General features: G+C 44.7%; 1 protein-coding gene across 8 annotated transcripts in view; it reads left to right on the top strand.

Moving 5' to 3' along the window:
* Positions 1-17,308, top strand: part of DNAH9 (dynein axonemal heavy chain 9) — a gene marked incomplete at its 5' end in the record, with an annotated part of 196,372 nt that overhangs the window by 94,260 nt on the left and 84,804 nt on the right. For 7 of the 8 annotated variants that reach the window (XM_082775013.1, XM_082775014.1, XM_082775018.1 and 4 more), the window contains 3 exons: positions 3,122-3,382; positions 6,699-7,124; positions 10,045-10,164. In XM_082775013.1, the coding sequence (XP_082631139.1) occupies positions 3,122-3,382; positions 6,699-7,124; positions 10,045-10,164 (807 nt within the window). Of the gene's footprint in view, positions 1-3,121; positions 3,383-6,698; positions 7,125-10,044; positions 10,165-17,308 lie in introns of those variants that run through there. The other variant, XM_082775020.1, reaches the window with a different exon arrangement.

Below are 17,308 nucleotides of genomic sequence, written 5' to 3'. Positions count from 1 at the left end.
GCCCCGTTGTACATGCCTGTGGCTACATGTCAGATGCCCAGACCATGTGCACCCTTGCCCCTGTGCCTTTTAGTGCCTTCCTAGGCTCTGTCTTGCAGACTGTGTTTCTGATTTTCAGCCTTCCCATCCCATTGAGTATTCACTGTTTCCTTTGCACTGAGACCAGATGAATAGGGATTCTTGGCTTCGGTCTCCAGAATGGCTCTTTTATACCTCTTATTTGTCTCCATCAGTCTTCATCTTCTTCATCTGAGCACCAGCTCCAAAGAAGAGGTACTAAGTGACATGGTATTTTCCATGCTGTTCTCCATTTGTATTGTGCTGTTTTGTGCATCACGTTCCTTTCTGGGCTTTGCTGGTAGCCCCAGGCAGGAGCACCATGGAGCTGACTCCAACATGACCAGAGAAGAACAACCTAGAAGTATGCTCAAAGGATTGACCTGGAGCTGACCTGCTCCAAATCTGAACGGTTTATAACATTTCTGTATTTTTGTGGCAGAGTGGACTAGGGGTATGGGGTTGTCAGTGCAAGAAGTGAGGCTGTGTGACTGCTGGTGAAGTTCTGGGCTGTGAGAGGGCAGAAGACGGGAGCTATGCTGGGAAGGTTTTCTGCACATCCCTAGATCGTAGATGTTAGTGATGGTCAGGCTTGGCCACTTCTGGGTTTGGAAACCTAGTTTAATGGCTGAAAATATGACAGGCTTCTGGGTTTTCCGTCCCAAACAAACAACCCCTACCCCAACTTATCTCTATGTACAAGAGCTTTTTGGATAGAAGGTCCTTCTTGGTGTGAGAGGTGGGAAGTTTGGTACCTTCTGTTACTGTGAGCTCTGTAGACAGAGGAGAACTTTTCACGCTTCTGTTCCTAACAGAGCTCTGCTGAGGATGGCTCCATGTGCCAGCGACAGGAGCACAATTATGGCTTCTGCTGTGCCTGTGCCTTCCTGAAGGTAAAGACATGAGGTCTCCCAGCAGAGTGCCCACATATGAGCAGTAGGATATGCAGAAGGGGAAAAACGGATGTGACAGACTGTTTGCTTTAGTTTGAAGTGAAACTTGTCTGCTGTGCTGAAGGGGTGAAACTGGAGGAGTAAGGTCATCAGTTTGCGTTCCTGGCACTACCCCCAGGAACTTACTGAGGACAGTGAGTTTCATTATTTAGGTATTGCTGATTCTTTCTGTCCACTGCACAAACACTGAAATTGTCCCTGCTCAACTGCATTTGAGCTTTAGCCTCATTGGTTAAAAAAAAAAAAAAAGATTTACTTAACACATTCACTTATGTTGCTGTAGGTAAGGAAGGCTTCAGGTCACCAAACGTCCCCTAGATGTGGTGAGCTCTAATGGTTCAGCAGAGCCCCAGGTTAATGTCACAGCTCCAACCAGAACTGTTCTGCTGGGAATTTAACATGTAACCCAAACCAGCAGGGCGGATGCCTTCTCTGTAGCACACACTTCTGTGCGTCCAGACATTAGGATTTCTTTCAGGCAGGGCCCTAACTGAATTTCCTGCTCTTTTTTAATCCCAACAATATGTGCTTGGCTGAAAGCGGGTTTTGTCAGACTGTTCTCACAGGCTGTGCTGGGGACTGAGTTTACATCTGTTCCTTTTGTAGAGCTGTTGGGAGCTAGTGGGTTTTAATCCCTTGTTTGTCTTGTCCTGGTCGTGTAAACCCATAGAGCTGCCATTCGTATGTGCATTCCGCACATGATAACTGATTTGGGGCAGAAGGTCACAAGCCAGATCTACAATCAGCAAAGCCTCCCACTTCAATTTCCTGCAATCTCAGAAGACTTAGAGCTGCACAAGAGGTTGCTCTCTGTTTGCTGACTGAAGGGATTACATGCTCCTGTGAGCCTGGAGCCATTTGGATTTACAGGCGTGTCTTTGTGCTGGTTAAAACAGCGTTGTAGCACTGGGCAGCAGGAGATGGAAATGCAGTATGCAGTGCAGGAGCACAATGAGATTCCAAAGAAACCGCTTTCCACTCGAAACTGATGATGAACATCAATAGCCTCAGTTTATGTGGCTGTCGAATTGTTCTCTCACGTCTTATATAAAAACAGAATTATCAACAAAAGCAAACGTCTGACTTTCCTTGTAGTGCTTTTACATGGTAAAGATGTACCCAAAAGCTATAAACAATCCTTTATGAGCTCAACCACAGGACAGTGAAAGACTCCGCAGTCTGCACAGAGGCTTTGTAAAATTATTGAAACAGTCAAAATTTGGAGAGAAAACAGTTGGTTTTAGAGATAAAGCTTCTGTTCTTAAATGAGAGCCAGTGTGAGCATCCCCACTGTGTGGCACTTCAGCCATCTCTGGAGGGGGCAGCTGCCCTGCAGGGTATGAGCAGCCACTCGGTGAGTGTGGGGCAGGGTGCACGTGGAGTGAGCAGGGGGCTCGGGGAGCACTGGCTCCTGGTGCATGGCTCCTCAAACCCAGCACACAGCAAACACTGCTTGCTCTGTTCGCTGGTGTCGAGGTTGAGAAAAGAAAACGTGGATGGATTGTAGCATGTATTGTCTCATTGCAAAACATCGCAAAGGAATGCCTCCTCTATGGGGTATGCAATGTAACATCAGATCTTGTGTTGAAAGATGGGTGAAAATTGTCTGTGTTTGGCTTGTTAACAAGAGCAGCTTGCTGCAAGTATCTAGTGGAGCTCCTGTGTTGTGCAAAAATAATTCCAGGAACACCTAACCTGAAGTCTTCCATTTTCCTCAGTGGATCCTGCTAAAAGCGGTGCTTGCTTTGCCCTTGTACCTTTGTCCTGTTCCCAAGCAGAGGCAACAAGCTGGTCTGAGTCAGCATCCCTTAGCAGCTCATCCTGCTGGTGCTGCTTTCTTTCTTACTGGGTTCCTTGCTGCTTGCAGGCTGCTGCAGTGTGTGCACCATGCACGTTCTCAGTGCCCCTTACCTGAGCAACCTGGAGCAAAGGAGAATTGCAGTGTCCTGCTGATGGCTAGAAACACTGCTTTTCTGTGTGCCCAGGGCATTGCTCACTTTATAAATGGGCCCTCTGTGCTGCTCAGCCCCACTTGAGTGTGAGCCCATGCTGCTGAGCAGGGTGGGGAGCACGATTTTGAGCATTTGTGTACACACGTTTCTTTTCTCCAGGTGGATGACCTGAAGGCCAAGTTGGCAGCCCAAGAAGTGGAGCTGAAGCAGAAGAATGATGATGCTGACAAGCTGATCCATGTGGTGGGCATGGAGACGGAGAAAGTGAGCAGGGAGAAGGCAGTTGCTGATGAGGAGGAGCAGAAAGTGGCGCTCATCACCCAAGAGGTTGAGCAGAAACAGAAGGACTGTGAAGAGGACCTGGCCAAAGCTGAGCCTGCCCTGGAAGCTGCCCAGGCCGCTCTGAACACCCTCAACAAGGTAGGGCAAAGGCTCACATGGAAAGCCAGTTCCTCCTTCCCCTCTGCAGTGGGGGCTGTCGCTGCCATCCTCTGGCTCAAGTTTTGGGGCATCACATTGGTCAGGGCGGAGGTGCCAGGACCAGCAGTGCTGAAGTTTGCAAAACCGTGCATCACCAGGACAGCCTGCATGTACCTAACATGTCTGTCTGCTGGTGGGTGAGCAGGCCTGGTGTTGTTGTCTGTGATGTTTTGTTTTGGTGCAAGAGAGAGCATCGGCACTGTTCACTCTGGGTATTTCTATGCAAGTGCACAGCGGGAGCTGACAACCACAACGCTGATCTCGCTTGGTACAAGAAGTGCTGGCAGTGAAGTCTCATTCATTCCCTGTTTGGGTATGTCCAGCACCGAGGTGCTGAGATGTGTTGTGGTATTCAACAGTGCCTCTGGGCAGGGCAGCACACTGTCCTGGGCAGGCAATCTCTTGGTAGAGCCAGACGTTGCTGCAGGCAAGACCACAGAATCATAGTATGTCTACTATTGGCATTGGAAGGGACCTACAAGGATCATTGGGTCCAGCTCCTGGCACCACACAGGTCTACCCAAAAATTCAGAGCATGTGACTAAGTGCACAGTCCAAATGCTTCTTAAACCACTCCAAGGGAAGAAGCCCTTGGGGATATCAGTAACCAGGAGGTAGTCCCCTGCAGTCAGAGCGGTCCCAAAGCCAGTGATTTAAGGAAGGCTTTTGGTACCTTGGAATGTTTTTTACTTCAAGAGTGCTCCAGGAATGCCTGTTTGTAGCCCTACGCTGAAATGTGCCCCAGAGACACGTCTCTGCCATTTGTCTTCTGTCTGCAGTGTGCACAGCATCTAGAGCAGCAAACTCCCACTGCACACAAGGCAGAAAAGTGGCCATGCACCATGTAAAAATCAGATCATAATGTCTCAATCATGCCTCAAATCATGGCTCAGTCATAGCCTTTTTGGAGGAGAAGAAAGGAAGTCATTAGGAGTGTGTTTTCAAAGTGATTACCTTTCAAAAAAGACGTGGCTTTGCAGCGAAGATGTGTTGTTTTGGCTCTCATTCCTGGAAGGGAAAAGACTGTACAAAGGGAAAATGTTTGCCTCCTCATTAGTCTTGGTTTCATGTTGGAGCTGTAGAATATCTCATTAGGCACAGATTAGGGAGATGCTGGGATTTTTCTAGAGACCTGTAAAGCAGTGTTAGCAGGGCATTGGAAGACATGAACTCCTTTACCTGCTGATCTGAGATGCATCAAAGAGCTTGACTTGCTTGCTGACGTGAATAATCATCAATATTCATGTGTGTATGTATAGTTTCTCCCTAATTATCTAAACCATCTTATTTGGACAGTAATCCAAAAGTCAAAAATGCAGACCCAGATATACTATGTTAGAAAACTTGGGAAAACAGGTTTTAGAGACAAAAATGCCCTTTTATTTCTTGGAGTGCTGTTTGCTCCCCCATGAAGGTGCCTCGGCTCTTTCTCAGTATCCACATCCCCTGGGCCCTAGAATGCAGGACATGGGACTCCACAGATCTGGCATTTTGGCATCTCGTTCTCCTTTTGAGGGGGGAAATCACAGCACACCAACTTGGGGACTGCCTTCCCCTGCTGTGGGTAAGTGTTTGGCATGGAGCAGTTCTCCAAGAGGAGGTAGCAGCTGTCATGCAGAGGCAGGTGGGCAGCCCATGCTGCTTGGCCAGCACTGTACGGTTTCTGCACAGGAGACAATGAGTCAGAGAGTGACGGTATCTAAAGCAGTGACCCTCCTGCACTGTTGCCTTCAAGGAATATCCCCTGAGATGATCCAGAGGCATTCAGGGATGCCACAGCAGTTGGTGTTTCTGAAGCAGGCAGCACTAAGTGCAAGCATCCTCACAGACTAGGTCTGGTTCCTATCCCAGAGATGCTCCAATGTGTGGAAGAATAATTCAGAGCAATTTATTGAATTGTCCTGTGACAGAGCACTCACTTCTTAGTGAAAAAGGAGCGGTACCAGTACAGCATCCCACTTACAGTGAGCTACAGGTTGTTGAACCAAGGGCTGATGTCAGAGCCCTCCCAGCTACCCCAAGCAGCACAACCCATTGTGGCCCTGGTCCTGGCCAAACTGGGCAGGGGATGGGATGGAGAAGGGCTTTCAGATGTGCTCCTCTCTGCTCACAGTCAGCTCCATGTCACTGAGCATGTTAATTACGGACATTTTATACTGCAAATGTACATGGCTCCCAGGGGTCTGTCTCTATCAGCTTGATTATTAACAAAAGCTAACAGCAAGCAAAGACCACATTTGGTAACAGCTTCCTAGCAGACACCTTTATCCCAAAAATGAATGCTCAAAGAAACCAAACTTGTTTCAGAGTGAAGCTGATGAACTTCAGAAAATACAGAACAGAGAATACGGAGTAAAAGCTATTGAGTGGTAGAAATAGGGACTACAGAAGTTCATGGATAGATATTTCCTAAACTGGTGTTGACAAAGCCATTATCCTTGTTTCAATATAGCATGGCGTCTGAGAGCAGCTGATTTACCTGTACTGCTTTTTCCTACAGAAAATTTAACTTGTGTATGCACAGAGAGGATTTTAAGTATCAGCTGAGTTTTATGCTTAGGTTAAGATCTGCCCTGCTTGACGTTAGGGTCTTGGTAAAACCACCTGTGTTGACAGCACAAGTGTGCCCCAGGGATCAACCGATCCTATCTGAGAGACAAACAGCTCTCTCTTCGGGCGCACTGCCTGTTCACAGCACTGACTGCTGTCCTGGTGAAGGCTCTTGGTTAAAGGGCCTAAATTCAGGCTGGATGATGGATCCAGTGGATCCATGCAAACATAATGCATATGATGATGGATGCACGCAAACTGAGCGCATGGGTGTCTCTGGCATTGGGAGTAGCTGAGCCCAAGGGGAAGCTCTGTGAGGCAGTTTTGGAGGGGCTGGAGGCTGTTATGTAGAGGTTATTTGGAAAGGTTTTTCTTTTCCTGATCCCACTCTACTGAGAGTGCATAAAACTCCTTTCTCTAGAGCCCTGGCTGAGTTGCTCTGGGCAGAGGGGCAGGACCCAGGCAAAGGTTGGGAATTTCTGGAGGAAAACTGTGCTGTGCTTGTGTTGGGTGAGATACTAAGAGCTGGATGTGGGAGACAAGCACATGTTATAAACATGCACGGTGGTGATTTAGAGACATTAGTGTTAATGCCAAGCAAAACCCAGTCTATCAGATCAATAGCTTGGGAGCCTGACTCTATTAGCAGCGAAACAAAAAGAAATCCCATTCATTTTTGTCTAAAAACCTTGTTTTCCCTTTTCAGAAGAATCTGACAGAGCTGAGGTCCTTCGGGTCACCACCTCCGGCTGTCAGCAATGTCACGGCTGCTGTGATGGTGCTGATGGCCCCAGGAGGAAAGATTCCCAAGGACAGGAGCTGGAAGGCAGCAAAAGCTGCCATGGCCAGGGTGGATGGGTTCCTGGACTCTTTGATCAAGTTCGACAAGGAGAACATCCATGAGAACTGCCTCAAAGCCCTCCAGCCCTATTTACAAGATCCTAAGTTTAAACCCGAATTTGTGACCACCAAGTCCTATGCTGCAGCTGGCCTCTGCTCTTGGGTGGTGAACATCGTACGCTTTCATGAAGTGTACTGTGAAGTGGAGCCAAAGCGGCAGGCTTTGAGCAAAGCCAACGCGGAGCTGGCGGCTGCCCAGGACAAGCTGGCCAGCATCAAGGCCAAAATTGCCGTAAGTTTGGAAAAGCAAGGCAAGCTGTGGGATGGGCTCACCCCTTAGTGGGACGCATGCAAGTCACTGCTCTGGGGAGAAATCCTTTGCTTTGGAGAAAGCTGCTTCTCCACACTCATGTATTTTTAAAAGGGTAGATCCAAAGATTTGGTAGATTTTAGGTCTTTTACCTTCCTTTTATTGCTACTTTCTGTGTTTCATCTGTTTTGCTCCAATCATGCTTGTACCCTAACAGAAAAGGCTAGATATTAATTCTTATTATTCCTACCTAATTTTTAAAATGTAATTTGCCTCTAATTGTGAGCCCTCAGAAAACTCGTTATCTCAAACCAGTATGTGTTCCCCGTGTGATGCACAGGGGCAGAAAAACAGGAACTGGAGGCTGGCTCCCATGGCAGCACAGTTCCTGGTGACGGGCACGTTCTGCAGGATGACGACTGCTCCAGTAGAGTCTAATAATTTGTCACGGCATGGCTCTCTGTCAGCATATCTTTGTATTATTCTTACTTAGATTTTTGCTACTTAAGGAAAAAAAAAAAAAAAAAAAGAATCTGAATAGATTAAATTACTGCATGATTAAAAGTGAATTTCTGTGGAGAATAGTCTCCATCCATTCCCACATAAGATGTTCAAAACCATACTCCTTTTCTCCCCCTGTTCTATATCTACCAATAGCAAAGTGTGGAAACCAGCATGAGGGCATCCTGCTAACCTGTCTCTTGGGCAGCAGAGCAGCATCTTTCCATGACCTGCTGCTCTCCAGCTCCCTTCTGCCACGAGCAGCCCTCACTTGTGCTCCAGAATGTGACTTCTTAGGGTGCCGTGGGTCTGGGATCCCTCTTGGTCATGGATGGATCCTCTGGGGCTGTGCTTTCATACTGGCACCACAGGTCATGCAGAATCCCCTTTTGAAACAAAAGTTTGTTATCAGCTGTCTGACGTGGCACGGCTGCCAGCTTCGTGTCTTACAGTAAGTTACGTGACCTTGCAATGTCCCCCTGGCAGGGGCAACACAGTCCCTCAAAGCTCACTGAATATGCACCTCTTCTCCTAGCACATCTTCATGTTAGAATATAGCTGACTTTCTTAATACCTCCTAGGGCTGCTTATTCTTTAAATGTTTACTGCCCTTTTAATTAAAAATATTTTTTAAAATCTACAGAGCTCTCTGGTAGTCTCTTCATGCTGCAGATAAAGAAGGGCATGTGCAGCACCTGAGCAGGGATGGATTTAGAGGTCTTTAGACTCTCATCTTCCCATCTCAGATGTGAAATACGATGCTGGGGAACCAATGACATCCCATTATGTTGTTTATTTCCAAAGCTTTTAATACCTGGGCTTTTTTTTTTTCCTTCTTTTTTTTTTTTTTTTTTTTTTTTTTTTTTCCCTTTAAAGAAGTAGGATTTTGGTTAAAAAAAAAAAAAAAAAAAAAAAAAAAGAAAAGAATGGCAATCTAAGGGGATTTGGTGGTACTCCACTGGCACATACTTGCAAAGCTGACTCTTTTAGGTGAGTTATCCCGCATTTGCAGATGGGCAAAATCTGCTCATTGCGTGGGGGTGGATATGGAGGTATAAGCTTGAATATCAAGCTGGGATATCTTGGGTAGCTTCACTGACGTGATGATGATTCATACCTGCTTAGAAAGAGACACGGAGGTGCCAATATACCCACCTTTAGTATTAAATGAAACTATTCTGATCATCCAAAACACTAAGTACCTTCCTCTCTCCTTTGTTTGCTTGGGAAATAAGGTTGGTATGAATCTGGGGAGGGGGAGTGCAGGAGCAAGATGCATGCTGGCAGCTGTGGTGTGAAATATATCAGATGTATCACTGATATATCAGTGTGTACTAGGCTGGGGTACTGCAGGTGGGTTCTGCTCTTTATCAGATCTTTAATGGGGTTTTATATAGATTTTATATATATATATATATATATATTCGAATATATATATAAAAGTATGCACATATATTCATATGAATGCCAAGATACAAACATTTTGTGTTATGAATTCCAAGGCAGTTTGAGAAGACTGTTTTGTGTTTTTCAAGATACAGGAGAGCTGCAGATATCCCTAATATAATCCTTTTCATTTTCAAGTTTGTTTCTAGTACATAGCTTGGACAGTGTTAAAGTGATTTACAGACAGTTAGCCTAAAACAGTTTGCACTGGCTATAGATAAGATCAATTATTACTTCTATTTCTCTTATCAAAAGTGGAATGCTCCAAGTACTTGTGGGAGCTGTTGACTTGTTTAAGACCAAAGTGTAAGCAGGTCTGTCCAAGCAATAGTCTCTCTTTTGCTAGCATGGGTGGTTTGGGCTCTTTCTGCCCCATCCCAGCCCTGAAGCCCTTTGCAGCTCACCTGCATGTGTGAAGGTCCCACCTAATGCTGTGACCCAGCTTGGGTTCCTCTGGAAGAGCAAAACAGTGTGCAGGAAGTGCAGCTTGGAGGTGGCTCCAGCATATCTCTAGTTAAGTTATTCAAAGAGCCCCTTGGGGTTTTAAGCAACAGCTTGAGGAATCAGCAGAGCCTTGGACTGAGACCAAGGTGGCTGAAGCATCAGGAAACACAACTGTTTTCTTAGCTGGCCTACTTGTTTCTCATCTGTAGTGTTGGCCATCGGTACTTGGTTATCAGGACCGCTTGGCCTATCTTTCCCAGTTCAAATTCACATCAGGGCAGAGCCCCAGATAAACTGCCTTTTTGTGTTCTTTGTTTCTGTTCCCTGCAGATGAGGTGGGCTACAAGCACGTGAAATTGCTCAGCATGTTGCTGCTCTGAGCTTCATCCCAGGTGCCATATAGCATGCAGCATTGTGGAGCTTGGCTCATCTTGCCTTCAGGTTGAATTGGGTCTTGAGAAGGGGTTTCCTTAAAACTGTGCTGTTGTTTTCTCCTTTTCCTCCTATGCAGCGCCTCAATGAGAACCTGGGAAAGCTCACAGCCAAGTTTGAGAAGGCCACTTCAGACAAACTCAAATGTCAGCAAGAAGCTGAAGCTACTGCATGTACCATCACCCTTGCAAATCGGCTGGTGAGTGTCAGCAGATGGAATGGTAATGGCATGAATGGGAGGTGTCAGGTGCTGCTTAGATGCCAGCCATGTGCACAGTACATTACATCCTCTAATTTTTATGGAATATATTACATTTCCTGCAGAGCAGCAAGTTTTTAGTAATGAAAATGATTTTGCTTTGGCTGTTTTCATACATCGGGGTAGGCACTGCATGTGTTTAAAGAGGCTGGCTATGCTCTCTTCACAGCTCTCATCTGCTTTCTGTTATTTAATTGCATGATCAAATACTGATGGGACCAAAACTACATGACCAGAAGATCGTATAATAAAGACAAAGCTGGTATACAAGTAGCTTTGCAGGTTTTAAAGTGACAAAAAGCAAAAAGTGAAAAGCTCTGAAAAAGATGCATGTCTCCGTTATCAGTCCATCGGGGTGCATCACAGCCTGTTGTATCTTCAGAACACGCAGCCTCCTGGTCTTCTGCTGGGGCAATGCCCTTGTCACTGTTTCACAGATAAGAGAGAATGGCTGCTGCAACTGCCCATAGTGCTTTGTATTTTGGCTTCCCCAGCAGCCATTTGGAGCAAGCCAACTCTCCCATGTGCAATGAAATGGGGTGGTGGGAAACAGTACGGGGGGCGGAGGGGCTGGAGCTGCTTTGAGCAGCTGGCTCTGCCAACTCAAGCCCAGAACTGGCACACAAAGGCACCGCTGACATTATCTCAGTGGAGGGCACCATGCTTTTAATGCTTTTAAAACATCTGACTCACCCGATCTACAGCGAAGCTGCAGGTAGGCAGGCACTGCTGTGAGTACAGCCTCACTTGGTGCAATTCCTCCCTGCTGTGGCAGCTGGCACGTGAGGCACCTGCCTGGCGTGGTGTGCGGCCTGCGCACAGCTGCCACGCATCTCGGAGCCTGGGGTGTGGGCAGAGTCCCTGCCATGCATGGCCCCATCCTGGAAGCTGTGTTGCCTGGCCTTTGTAGCTGATGCTGGGCTTGTCCTTTCTCCCAGGAGCAGGGCAGATGTTACGTTGAAACCACTCTTGCAAGACTACACCTGCACCTTCAGGAGAGCATCCTGCCTGGTCAGCATGTGGTCAGGGATGGAAGGTGGAAGTTGCTCTTAGTCTCTCTTGTAGAAGCTGCCTCTGCTGGTTGGGCTGGTGGCAGTTTAGAAGACAAAGGTATTTCTAGAAGCGTTGCTGGATGCAGATTTCTCTGCTTGTTTTACCAGATTGTGGCTGTGCTAGGCTGTAACTTGTAGTCATCTGTCCCGACACAGCATGCAGCGATAAGAAGAAAAGATAGACAAATGGTTTAAACTTATTGCCTTGGACATGGAGAGCTGTGCACAGTCCTCCATTTCCTGCTCTCAGACCTTCCTAAGTGACCTTCAGCAAATTGCTTTAGCCTAGATTTTCAGAGCTGTTTAGATTTTGGGTGTTTTTTTTGTGGGCACATGAAAAATACTGCATTTAGTGGGGCATCAAATGCTACCAGGAAACTGCACACACTCACCTTCCTGCATGCTCTGATACTAGGAAACTTTAAAAAACAAAATAACAAAATAAGAAAAAAAATACTTTTGTCTTTAATCTCCGTGTGCCTTGTTGGAAAGTGGGATTGCAGCACTGCTGTAGCACAACTGGCTGCTTTGCAGACTAATAGTCAGGACTAAGATGTACTCAGATATAAAGGGTCAAAGACAAACAGCAGGTAAGTCCCTTCCTACACTGATTTAGATCTCTTTTATGCAACCATAGAAGGAGTTTTATGCTTTCATGTTCTTCAGGTTAAATCGCACTGAATGCTTCCAGAACCTTTAATTAAAACAGGAAAGTAGCTTTTCTATTTGAAAAAGACGCGTGTATTTCTGGGGGCATTTTGCAGGATGAGTATTTCCCTGTGTCTTTCCACAGCCTAACAAAATCCTGTTTAATGTGATGCAGAGGTAGATTGTGGCTCTGAGTCATGTAGGGGTTGGTAAACACAAAGTACAAGAAGAAAATGTTTTGTGAAAAAGAAACAGAAATGGTGGTTTCAGTTCTTTTCACATAAATATATATGTATATGTGTGTATGTTTTACACTGAATACAGCTTAGTTTCACCTTGATTAGTACCACTGTATCAAACAGAGCCTGATTTCATAAAGGTGCATGCTTAGCATGTGAATTTTTGGCTTAAAATGCAAGTCTTCATTGAGGTGCAACTGTGGTATTTTGATGAGGAAAAACTGCGTGTTTCTTTTTGAGGCTTTAGCTATATTAGTAAAATTGTCCTTGAAAAACCAAAATGAGCAAATATTTTAACACGATAGGTTGTCACTTGTACTGTATGTTGCTCAGTGATTTTTAAGGTTTCATAAGTTCCTTTAAAAGAAAGCTTTTGATCTGAAATCAAGATAAGACATTGGAATAAATTTTAGACAACCTTTCTGTGGCTGCAGTTGAGGTTTTTGCTATGATGTACGTGTCTGTCCCTGGTCTGATAGCATGGGGTTTGTAGCATGGGTAGTATAGTCTCAGTGAAGCTACAGCTGTAGGAATATATTTGCCTTTGAGTGTGTTCGTTACCTCACTAATTAACTGGGACTGCTCACAGGCTCAGGGTCAGCACCTGCATAAAAGCAGAGCTTGTACAAGTGCTTTGCTGGTGCTGGACTCTGTCCTTCATTGGCAAATAACTGGGCATGGCTGTCATTCTTCAGGTACAGGTTTGATGATTTATTTCACATAACAGTTTAAAAATGTGTCATCAAATCCTTCCTTTTTCTTTCCCCTTGAAAGGCTCTGGTTGCTCTGGTGGCTGGTTTTGGGAGGAATCCTTTTGCTGTCAAGGCTTTGGGAAACCTGCAATTGCAAACTTCAAGATCTTGAAATTGTTCAATCAATTAGGAAACAGTTAAGCACAAACTTCTTTTTCCATCCCGTTCCTCTTTGTTGTTGTGTGAATGGGTAAAACCACCATATAGCCCGATCTGGTCACCAGGAAGTGACACTGATCATTCCCGTGGTTCTTTCAGTCTCTTATTTACCAAACAAGACTGTTTAGGTGATTGGGTTTCAAGTCTTTCATTGAGGATACTTCCAGAGAAGCAAACGAAACAGTGAAAGGAAAAATGAAGATTCATTAGTGTGGGGCTTGATCTGTGCATCAGGGTAGATGAGGATATTTTGATTTGGGGGTAGATAGAGAACATTGCTGGAATTTAGGCTTTCTACTTTTAAATGTGATTGTTATTTTTCAGCCCTTCTAGTCCCTGCTGACGTTTCTAAGCCATTTTCATTTAGATTGAATTTGGGCTTCTGTTCAAGTGCGGTACATTGCTGTGGCGGGGACCACAATTTGTCACGTCCTCCTGTGCTCACAGGGGTGATGCTTGGGGAAATGGACTTGGAAAATGGTTTTGCTCTGCATTTGGAAGCATGGAGACCTTTGTCAAGCTGCATGCATAACTGCAATGAGCTAAACTTCATTTTCTCCATAGTTTGCTAATGTCATTGTCTTCCACCCCCAGCTGGTGCCAGAGTGTGCTCTCCTTCCCCCAGCATCAGGTTGAAACTCTCTTTTCCTTTCATCATTAGCGAAAAAGCAGAGCCAGGTGGAAGCAAATCTCTATTTCTGCCTCTAGGATCATATAAAACTGGAGCATCACATGAGTGGCAGTCTTTGCAGTGCTGAGGAAGATGAGTGCTGGCCAGTGCCCATGGTTCTGCTGGAGAAAACAGCATGTTTACTGTTGGTCTCTAGCTGGCAAACATCAGTCTCACAGTGCTGGGTAATTTTTTCACTCTGACAGTCACAAATGGTGATAAGAGACGAAGAATCTGGAGTAGCCACTGTCAATCCCGGGCTTTTATAAAGCACAGAAAGATGGGCTGGGATTAGATTGTTTGCATTATAGTTTTGTTTATGGCATGCCAGAAGATGAATACACGCACACACAGTCATACCCCACCACGAAGAGTCTCTTGTTGCTCCAATGAAGGTATAGCCTAAAAAAGAATGTAACAGCAAACAAAACAAAACAAAACAAAACCAGATATTTGTCCTGTTCAGTGTGTGCTGCTGCAATGTCTCCAAATGCAAAGATTTGGAAAGAGGTGTGAGTGATGCTCTCCTAATGCTGCAGCTAAGGCCCATAAATGATCTCTCTGTGCTTCCTCCCTCCCAGCCCTCTTTACCCAACACAATTGAGCCAGAGAAAAGCTTGAAGAGATAGAAAGACTTTACAGCCCTCTTGGTGTGGGAACCACCAGGGCAGTGCTTCCCGCAGAGACTCCCTGGGGCTCCTTGAAGTGCTGGGCACCTTTTCTGGTTACAGGATGGAGCTGCTCTGTGAGGAGCTGCTAGCAGGGATTGTAGCCAGGGAGCACTGAACACAGCTCTAAGTGCAGATGAACAAGTTATGTTGATGCCAATGCCACTAACTGTTTTTAAAGACCTGGTTAGAAAGCACAGCTTGCTACTCCAGCTGTCAAAAATGGATCAATTTTGCAGTGTATATAAGGAACATCCCAGCTTACTGTTGTGCAATGCATTCCTTCTTTTGTCTCATCTCTGGCTCTGATCTTGGAATAGATCCCGACAACCCTTACTAATGTGCCATTTATTTGAAATCCTAGATTTATCACTACGTAACTGGGCAGGAATTAAGCTCCCAGACTTTGAAAAAACCATATTTGAGTCTTCATGAAGAATACAGCTAACTAAACACAGGTAGTAGTTGCTTTGGATTGAAAAATGAAGCAGGTGAAGACAAGACAAGCTGAACTTCCAAAGTGCCTTAATTTGAGTTTTGCATTTTGTGAACTGTAGATGACCTAGGGAAGATGCTCCAGGATCCAAGGGACAGGGACGAGGGAATGTCTAGGGATCTATGGATAAGAAAATGGAGGATGGCTGCTGGTGGTGTTTGTAATTTGATACATGCTAATGTGGCAGATGAAATTTGGTGATGACAAATGCAAAGTATTGCATGCAGGGAAAATGAACCCTAATCATGCATTTACATTGATAGGTCTTAATTGCACTATTATCACTCACATAAGAGCTCTTGGAGTTCTTGCAGAGAGTTCTCAGAAACAGCAGTGCAGTACATGTCTGGAGGCAGCAAGGCAGACTGAGTGTTAGAAATTGGTAGGAAAAATTGGGAAGCTAAAGTTAAATAATTATTCTATCAGTCCAAATCTGTGGTGTACCTCCATCTGGCATGCTGAACACAATTAGGTTAACCCATCAGAACACAGTAGGTAACCTAGAGAAGGTACAGTGATGTATGTATCTGCTTCCATATTCAAAGAGAGGAAATAGATTAGGACTCTTCATTTTGGAAAAGAGACCGTGTAGTGATGGATGTGACAGAAGCCAATAAAATCATGAATAGTATGGAGAATTAGAATAGGGAATGATTGTTCACTGTTCCTCATTACTAAAGAGCAAAAGGTCATCAAATGAGATGAAGAGAATTCAAATAATTTCTAGGATCTGATAAAGAAGACACCTGGGATTTCTTAAAGAGATTAAAACTGGCAGTAGGGTGTAATCTAAGCAAGGACCGAGACTTAATGAAGATGGCCAGGATATGAATAGGTAAAAAATCACCTCAAGAAAATAATTAGGAGTATATAGAGAGTCTACAAGTGTTAGAAGATCAAATAATGATGACTTAGTCTTCTTAGAGATGGAGAGCCATGGGAATTTACCTCAAGGAGACTGGAGGAAGGATCTAGAGGTACTTCACCTTTAAAAACTGCAAAAGAAAGATGGAGAAAGTAGACTTCTATGCACTGTTAACTAGAGTTAAGATTAAGGATAATCTAGCTATGATTCTACCTTAAAAGTACTGCTTTACTTCTTTTTCAACAAGTAGGATGAGACCGAGGTGTGTTCAGCTTCGGCTGGATTCCAGCAAATGTCCAGCACAGAAGAGGAGCAGGGCAGGCACATCCCACGCTGCCTGATGCCTGATATTTTCCAGGTTTTGTATGCTCCATTTCAGTGAACATGGCTGCATGTGGTAAGACAATAAGACTGAGAAAATAGAAATGGAAAATCCGACAGATGAAGAAGCATGATTAGAGTTGAAATAATTGGATGGCCTTGGTATGGGAACTGTAGGAATAGGATGAAATCAAGTAATACATGATGCAGTTGTGTAATTATGGAATTATAACACGTTTGTCTCTAAACCAAAAGATCATTGGCCAGCATTCACAAGGACCAAGTGAATCTACTCATTCAGGCTTTGGCCTGCAAGTAGCCCCAAGGAAGACTAATATGGTTTTAATACATTTAGGAAATGTATTAAGACTAGGCTTATTAGTCAAGTTTAGGGGGTTACTAGGCAAGTCCAAGGGTTTACCAGCACACACTGAGATAGTGAAAGGCACTGGGGAAACCTCATCTTTGTGACCAGGATGGTGAGTCATGATGATGAAAGAGGAACTCAGCTGGAGCAGCCTTATGGATGGCTCTGAAGTATAATGGGACAAAGAAAATTAGTAGCCCCTCCTTCTGCTCCTCAAAGGGTAGAAAACTGCTTAGAAGGCAGTTTTCACTGGATTCTCAGAGATGGTTGGATTTGTTAAGGCAGGAAGGCCACCAGGGGCATTTTTGCAGGTTTCTGTTAGATCTTGTTGTTCATCAGATCATTTATGATTAAACGATCTGGAAGAGGTGGTGTCTAAGCAGGTTGCAGTTTCTCAATAATATGAATACAGTAGAGGTGAAGACTATGAAAAATTGTAAAAACGATACCCATGATGGAGGTATGAAATGCAGAGCACACAAATGTAAAGTCATGCATGTTGGAAAAATTAGTTTTTACTTTACATGCCCTGTAAGTGATGCTGAGCCAGTTATTATCATTCAGGAATAAAACGATGGAGTTAGAGTTCTTTGAGCGTGTGAGCTCTGTGCTCCCAGAGGAAAAAGAAATTAAATTAACAAACCCCAAACCAAAGCTGAAATTGAATGTTAGCATTTATTAGGAAAAGAACAAAACAGGAAAAAAAAAAGTCACAATCTTGCTATATAAATCCATTCCAAATAAATCTTGAATATGCAGCTGTACCTCCACCCCCTCTGCCATACCTGAAAGGATGTAGTAGAATTGGAAATGGTGCAGAGAAGGTAATGATAAAAAGAAACTGGAG

This window comes from Aythya marila (genome assembly GCF_965140915.1).
Source record: "Aythya marila genome assembly, chromosome: 18".
Lineage (NCBI taxonomy): Eukaryota > Metazoa > Chordata > Aves > Anseriformes > Anatidae > Aythya > Aythya marila.
Note: the sequence above shows the minus strand (reverse complement) of the source record. Positions and strands in the feature narration are given on the sequence as shown.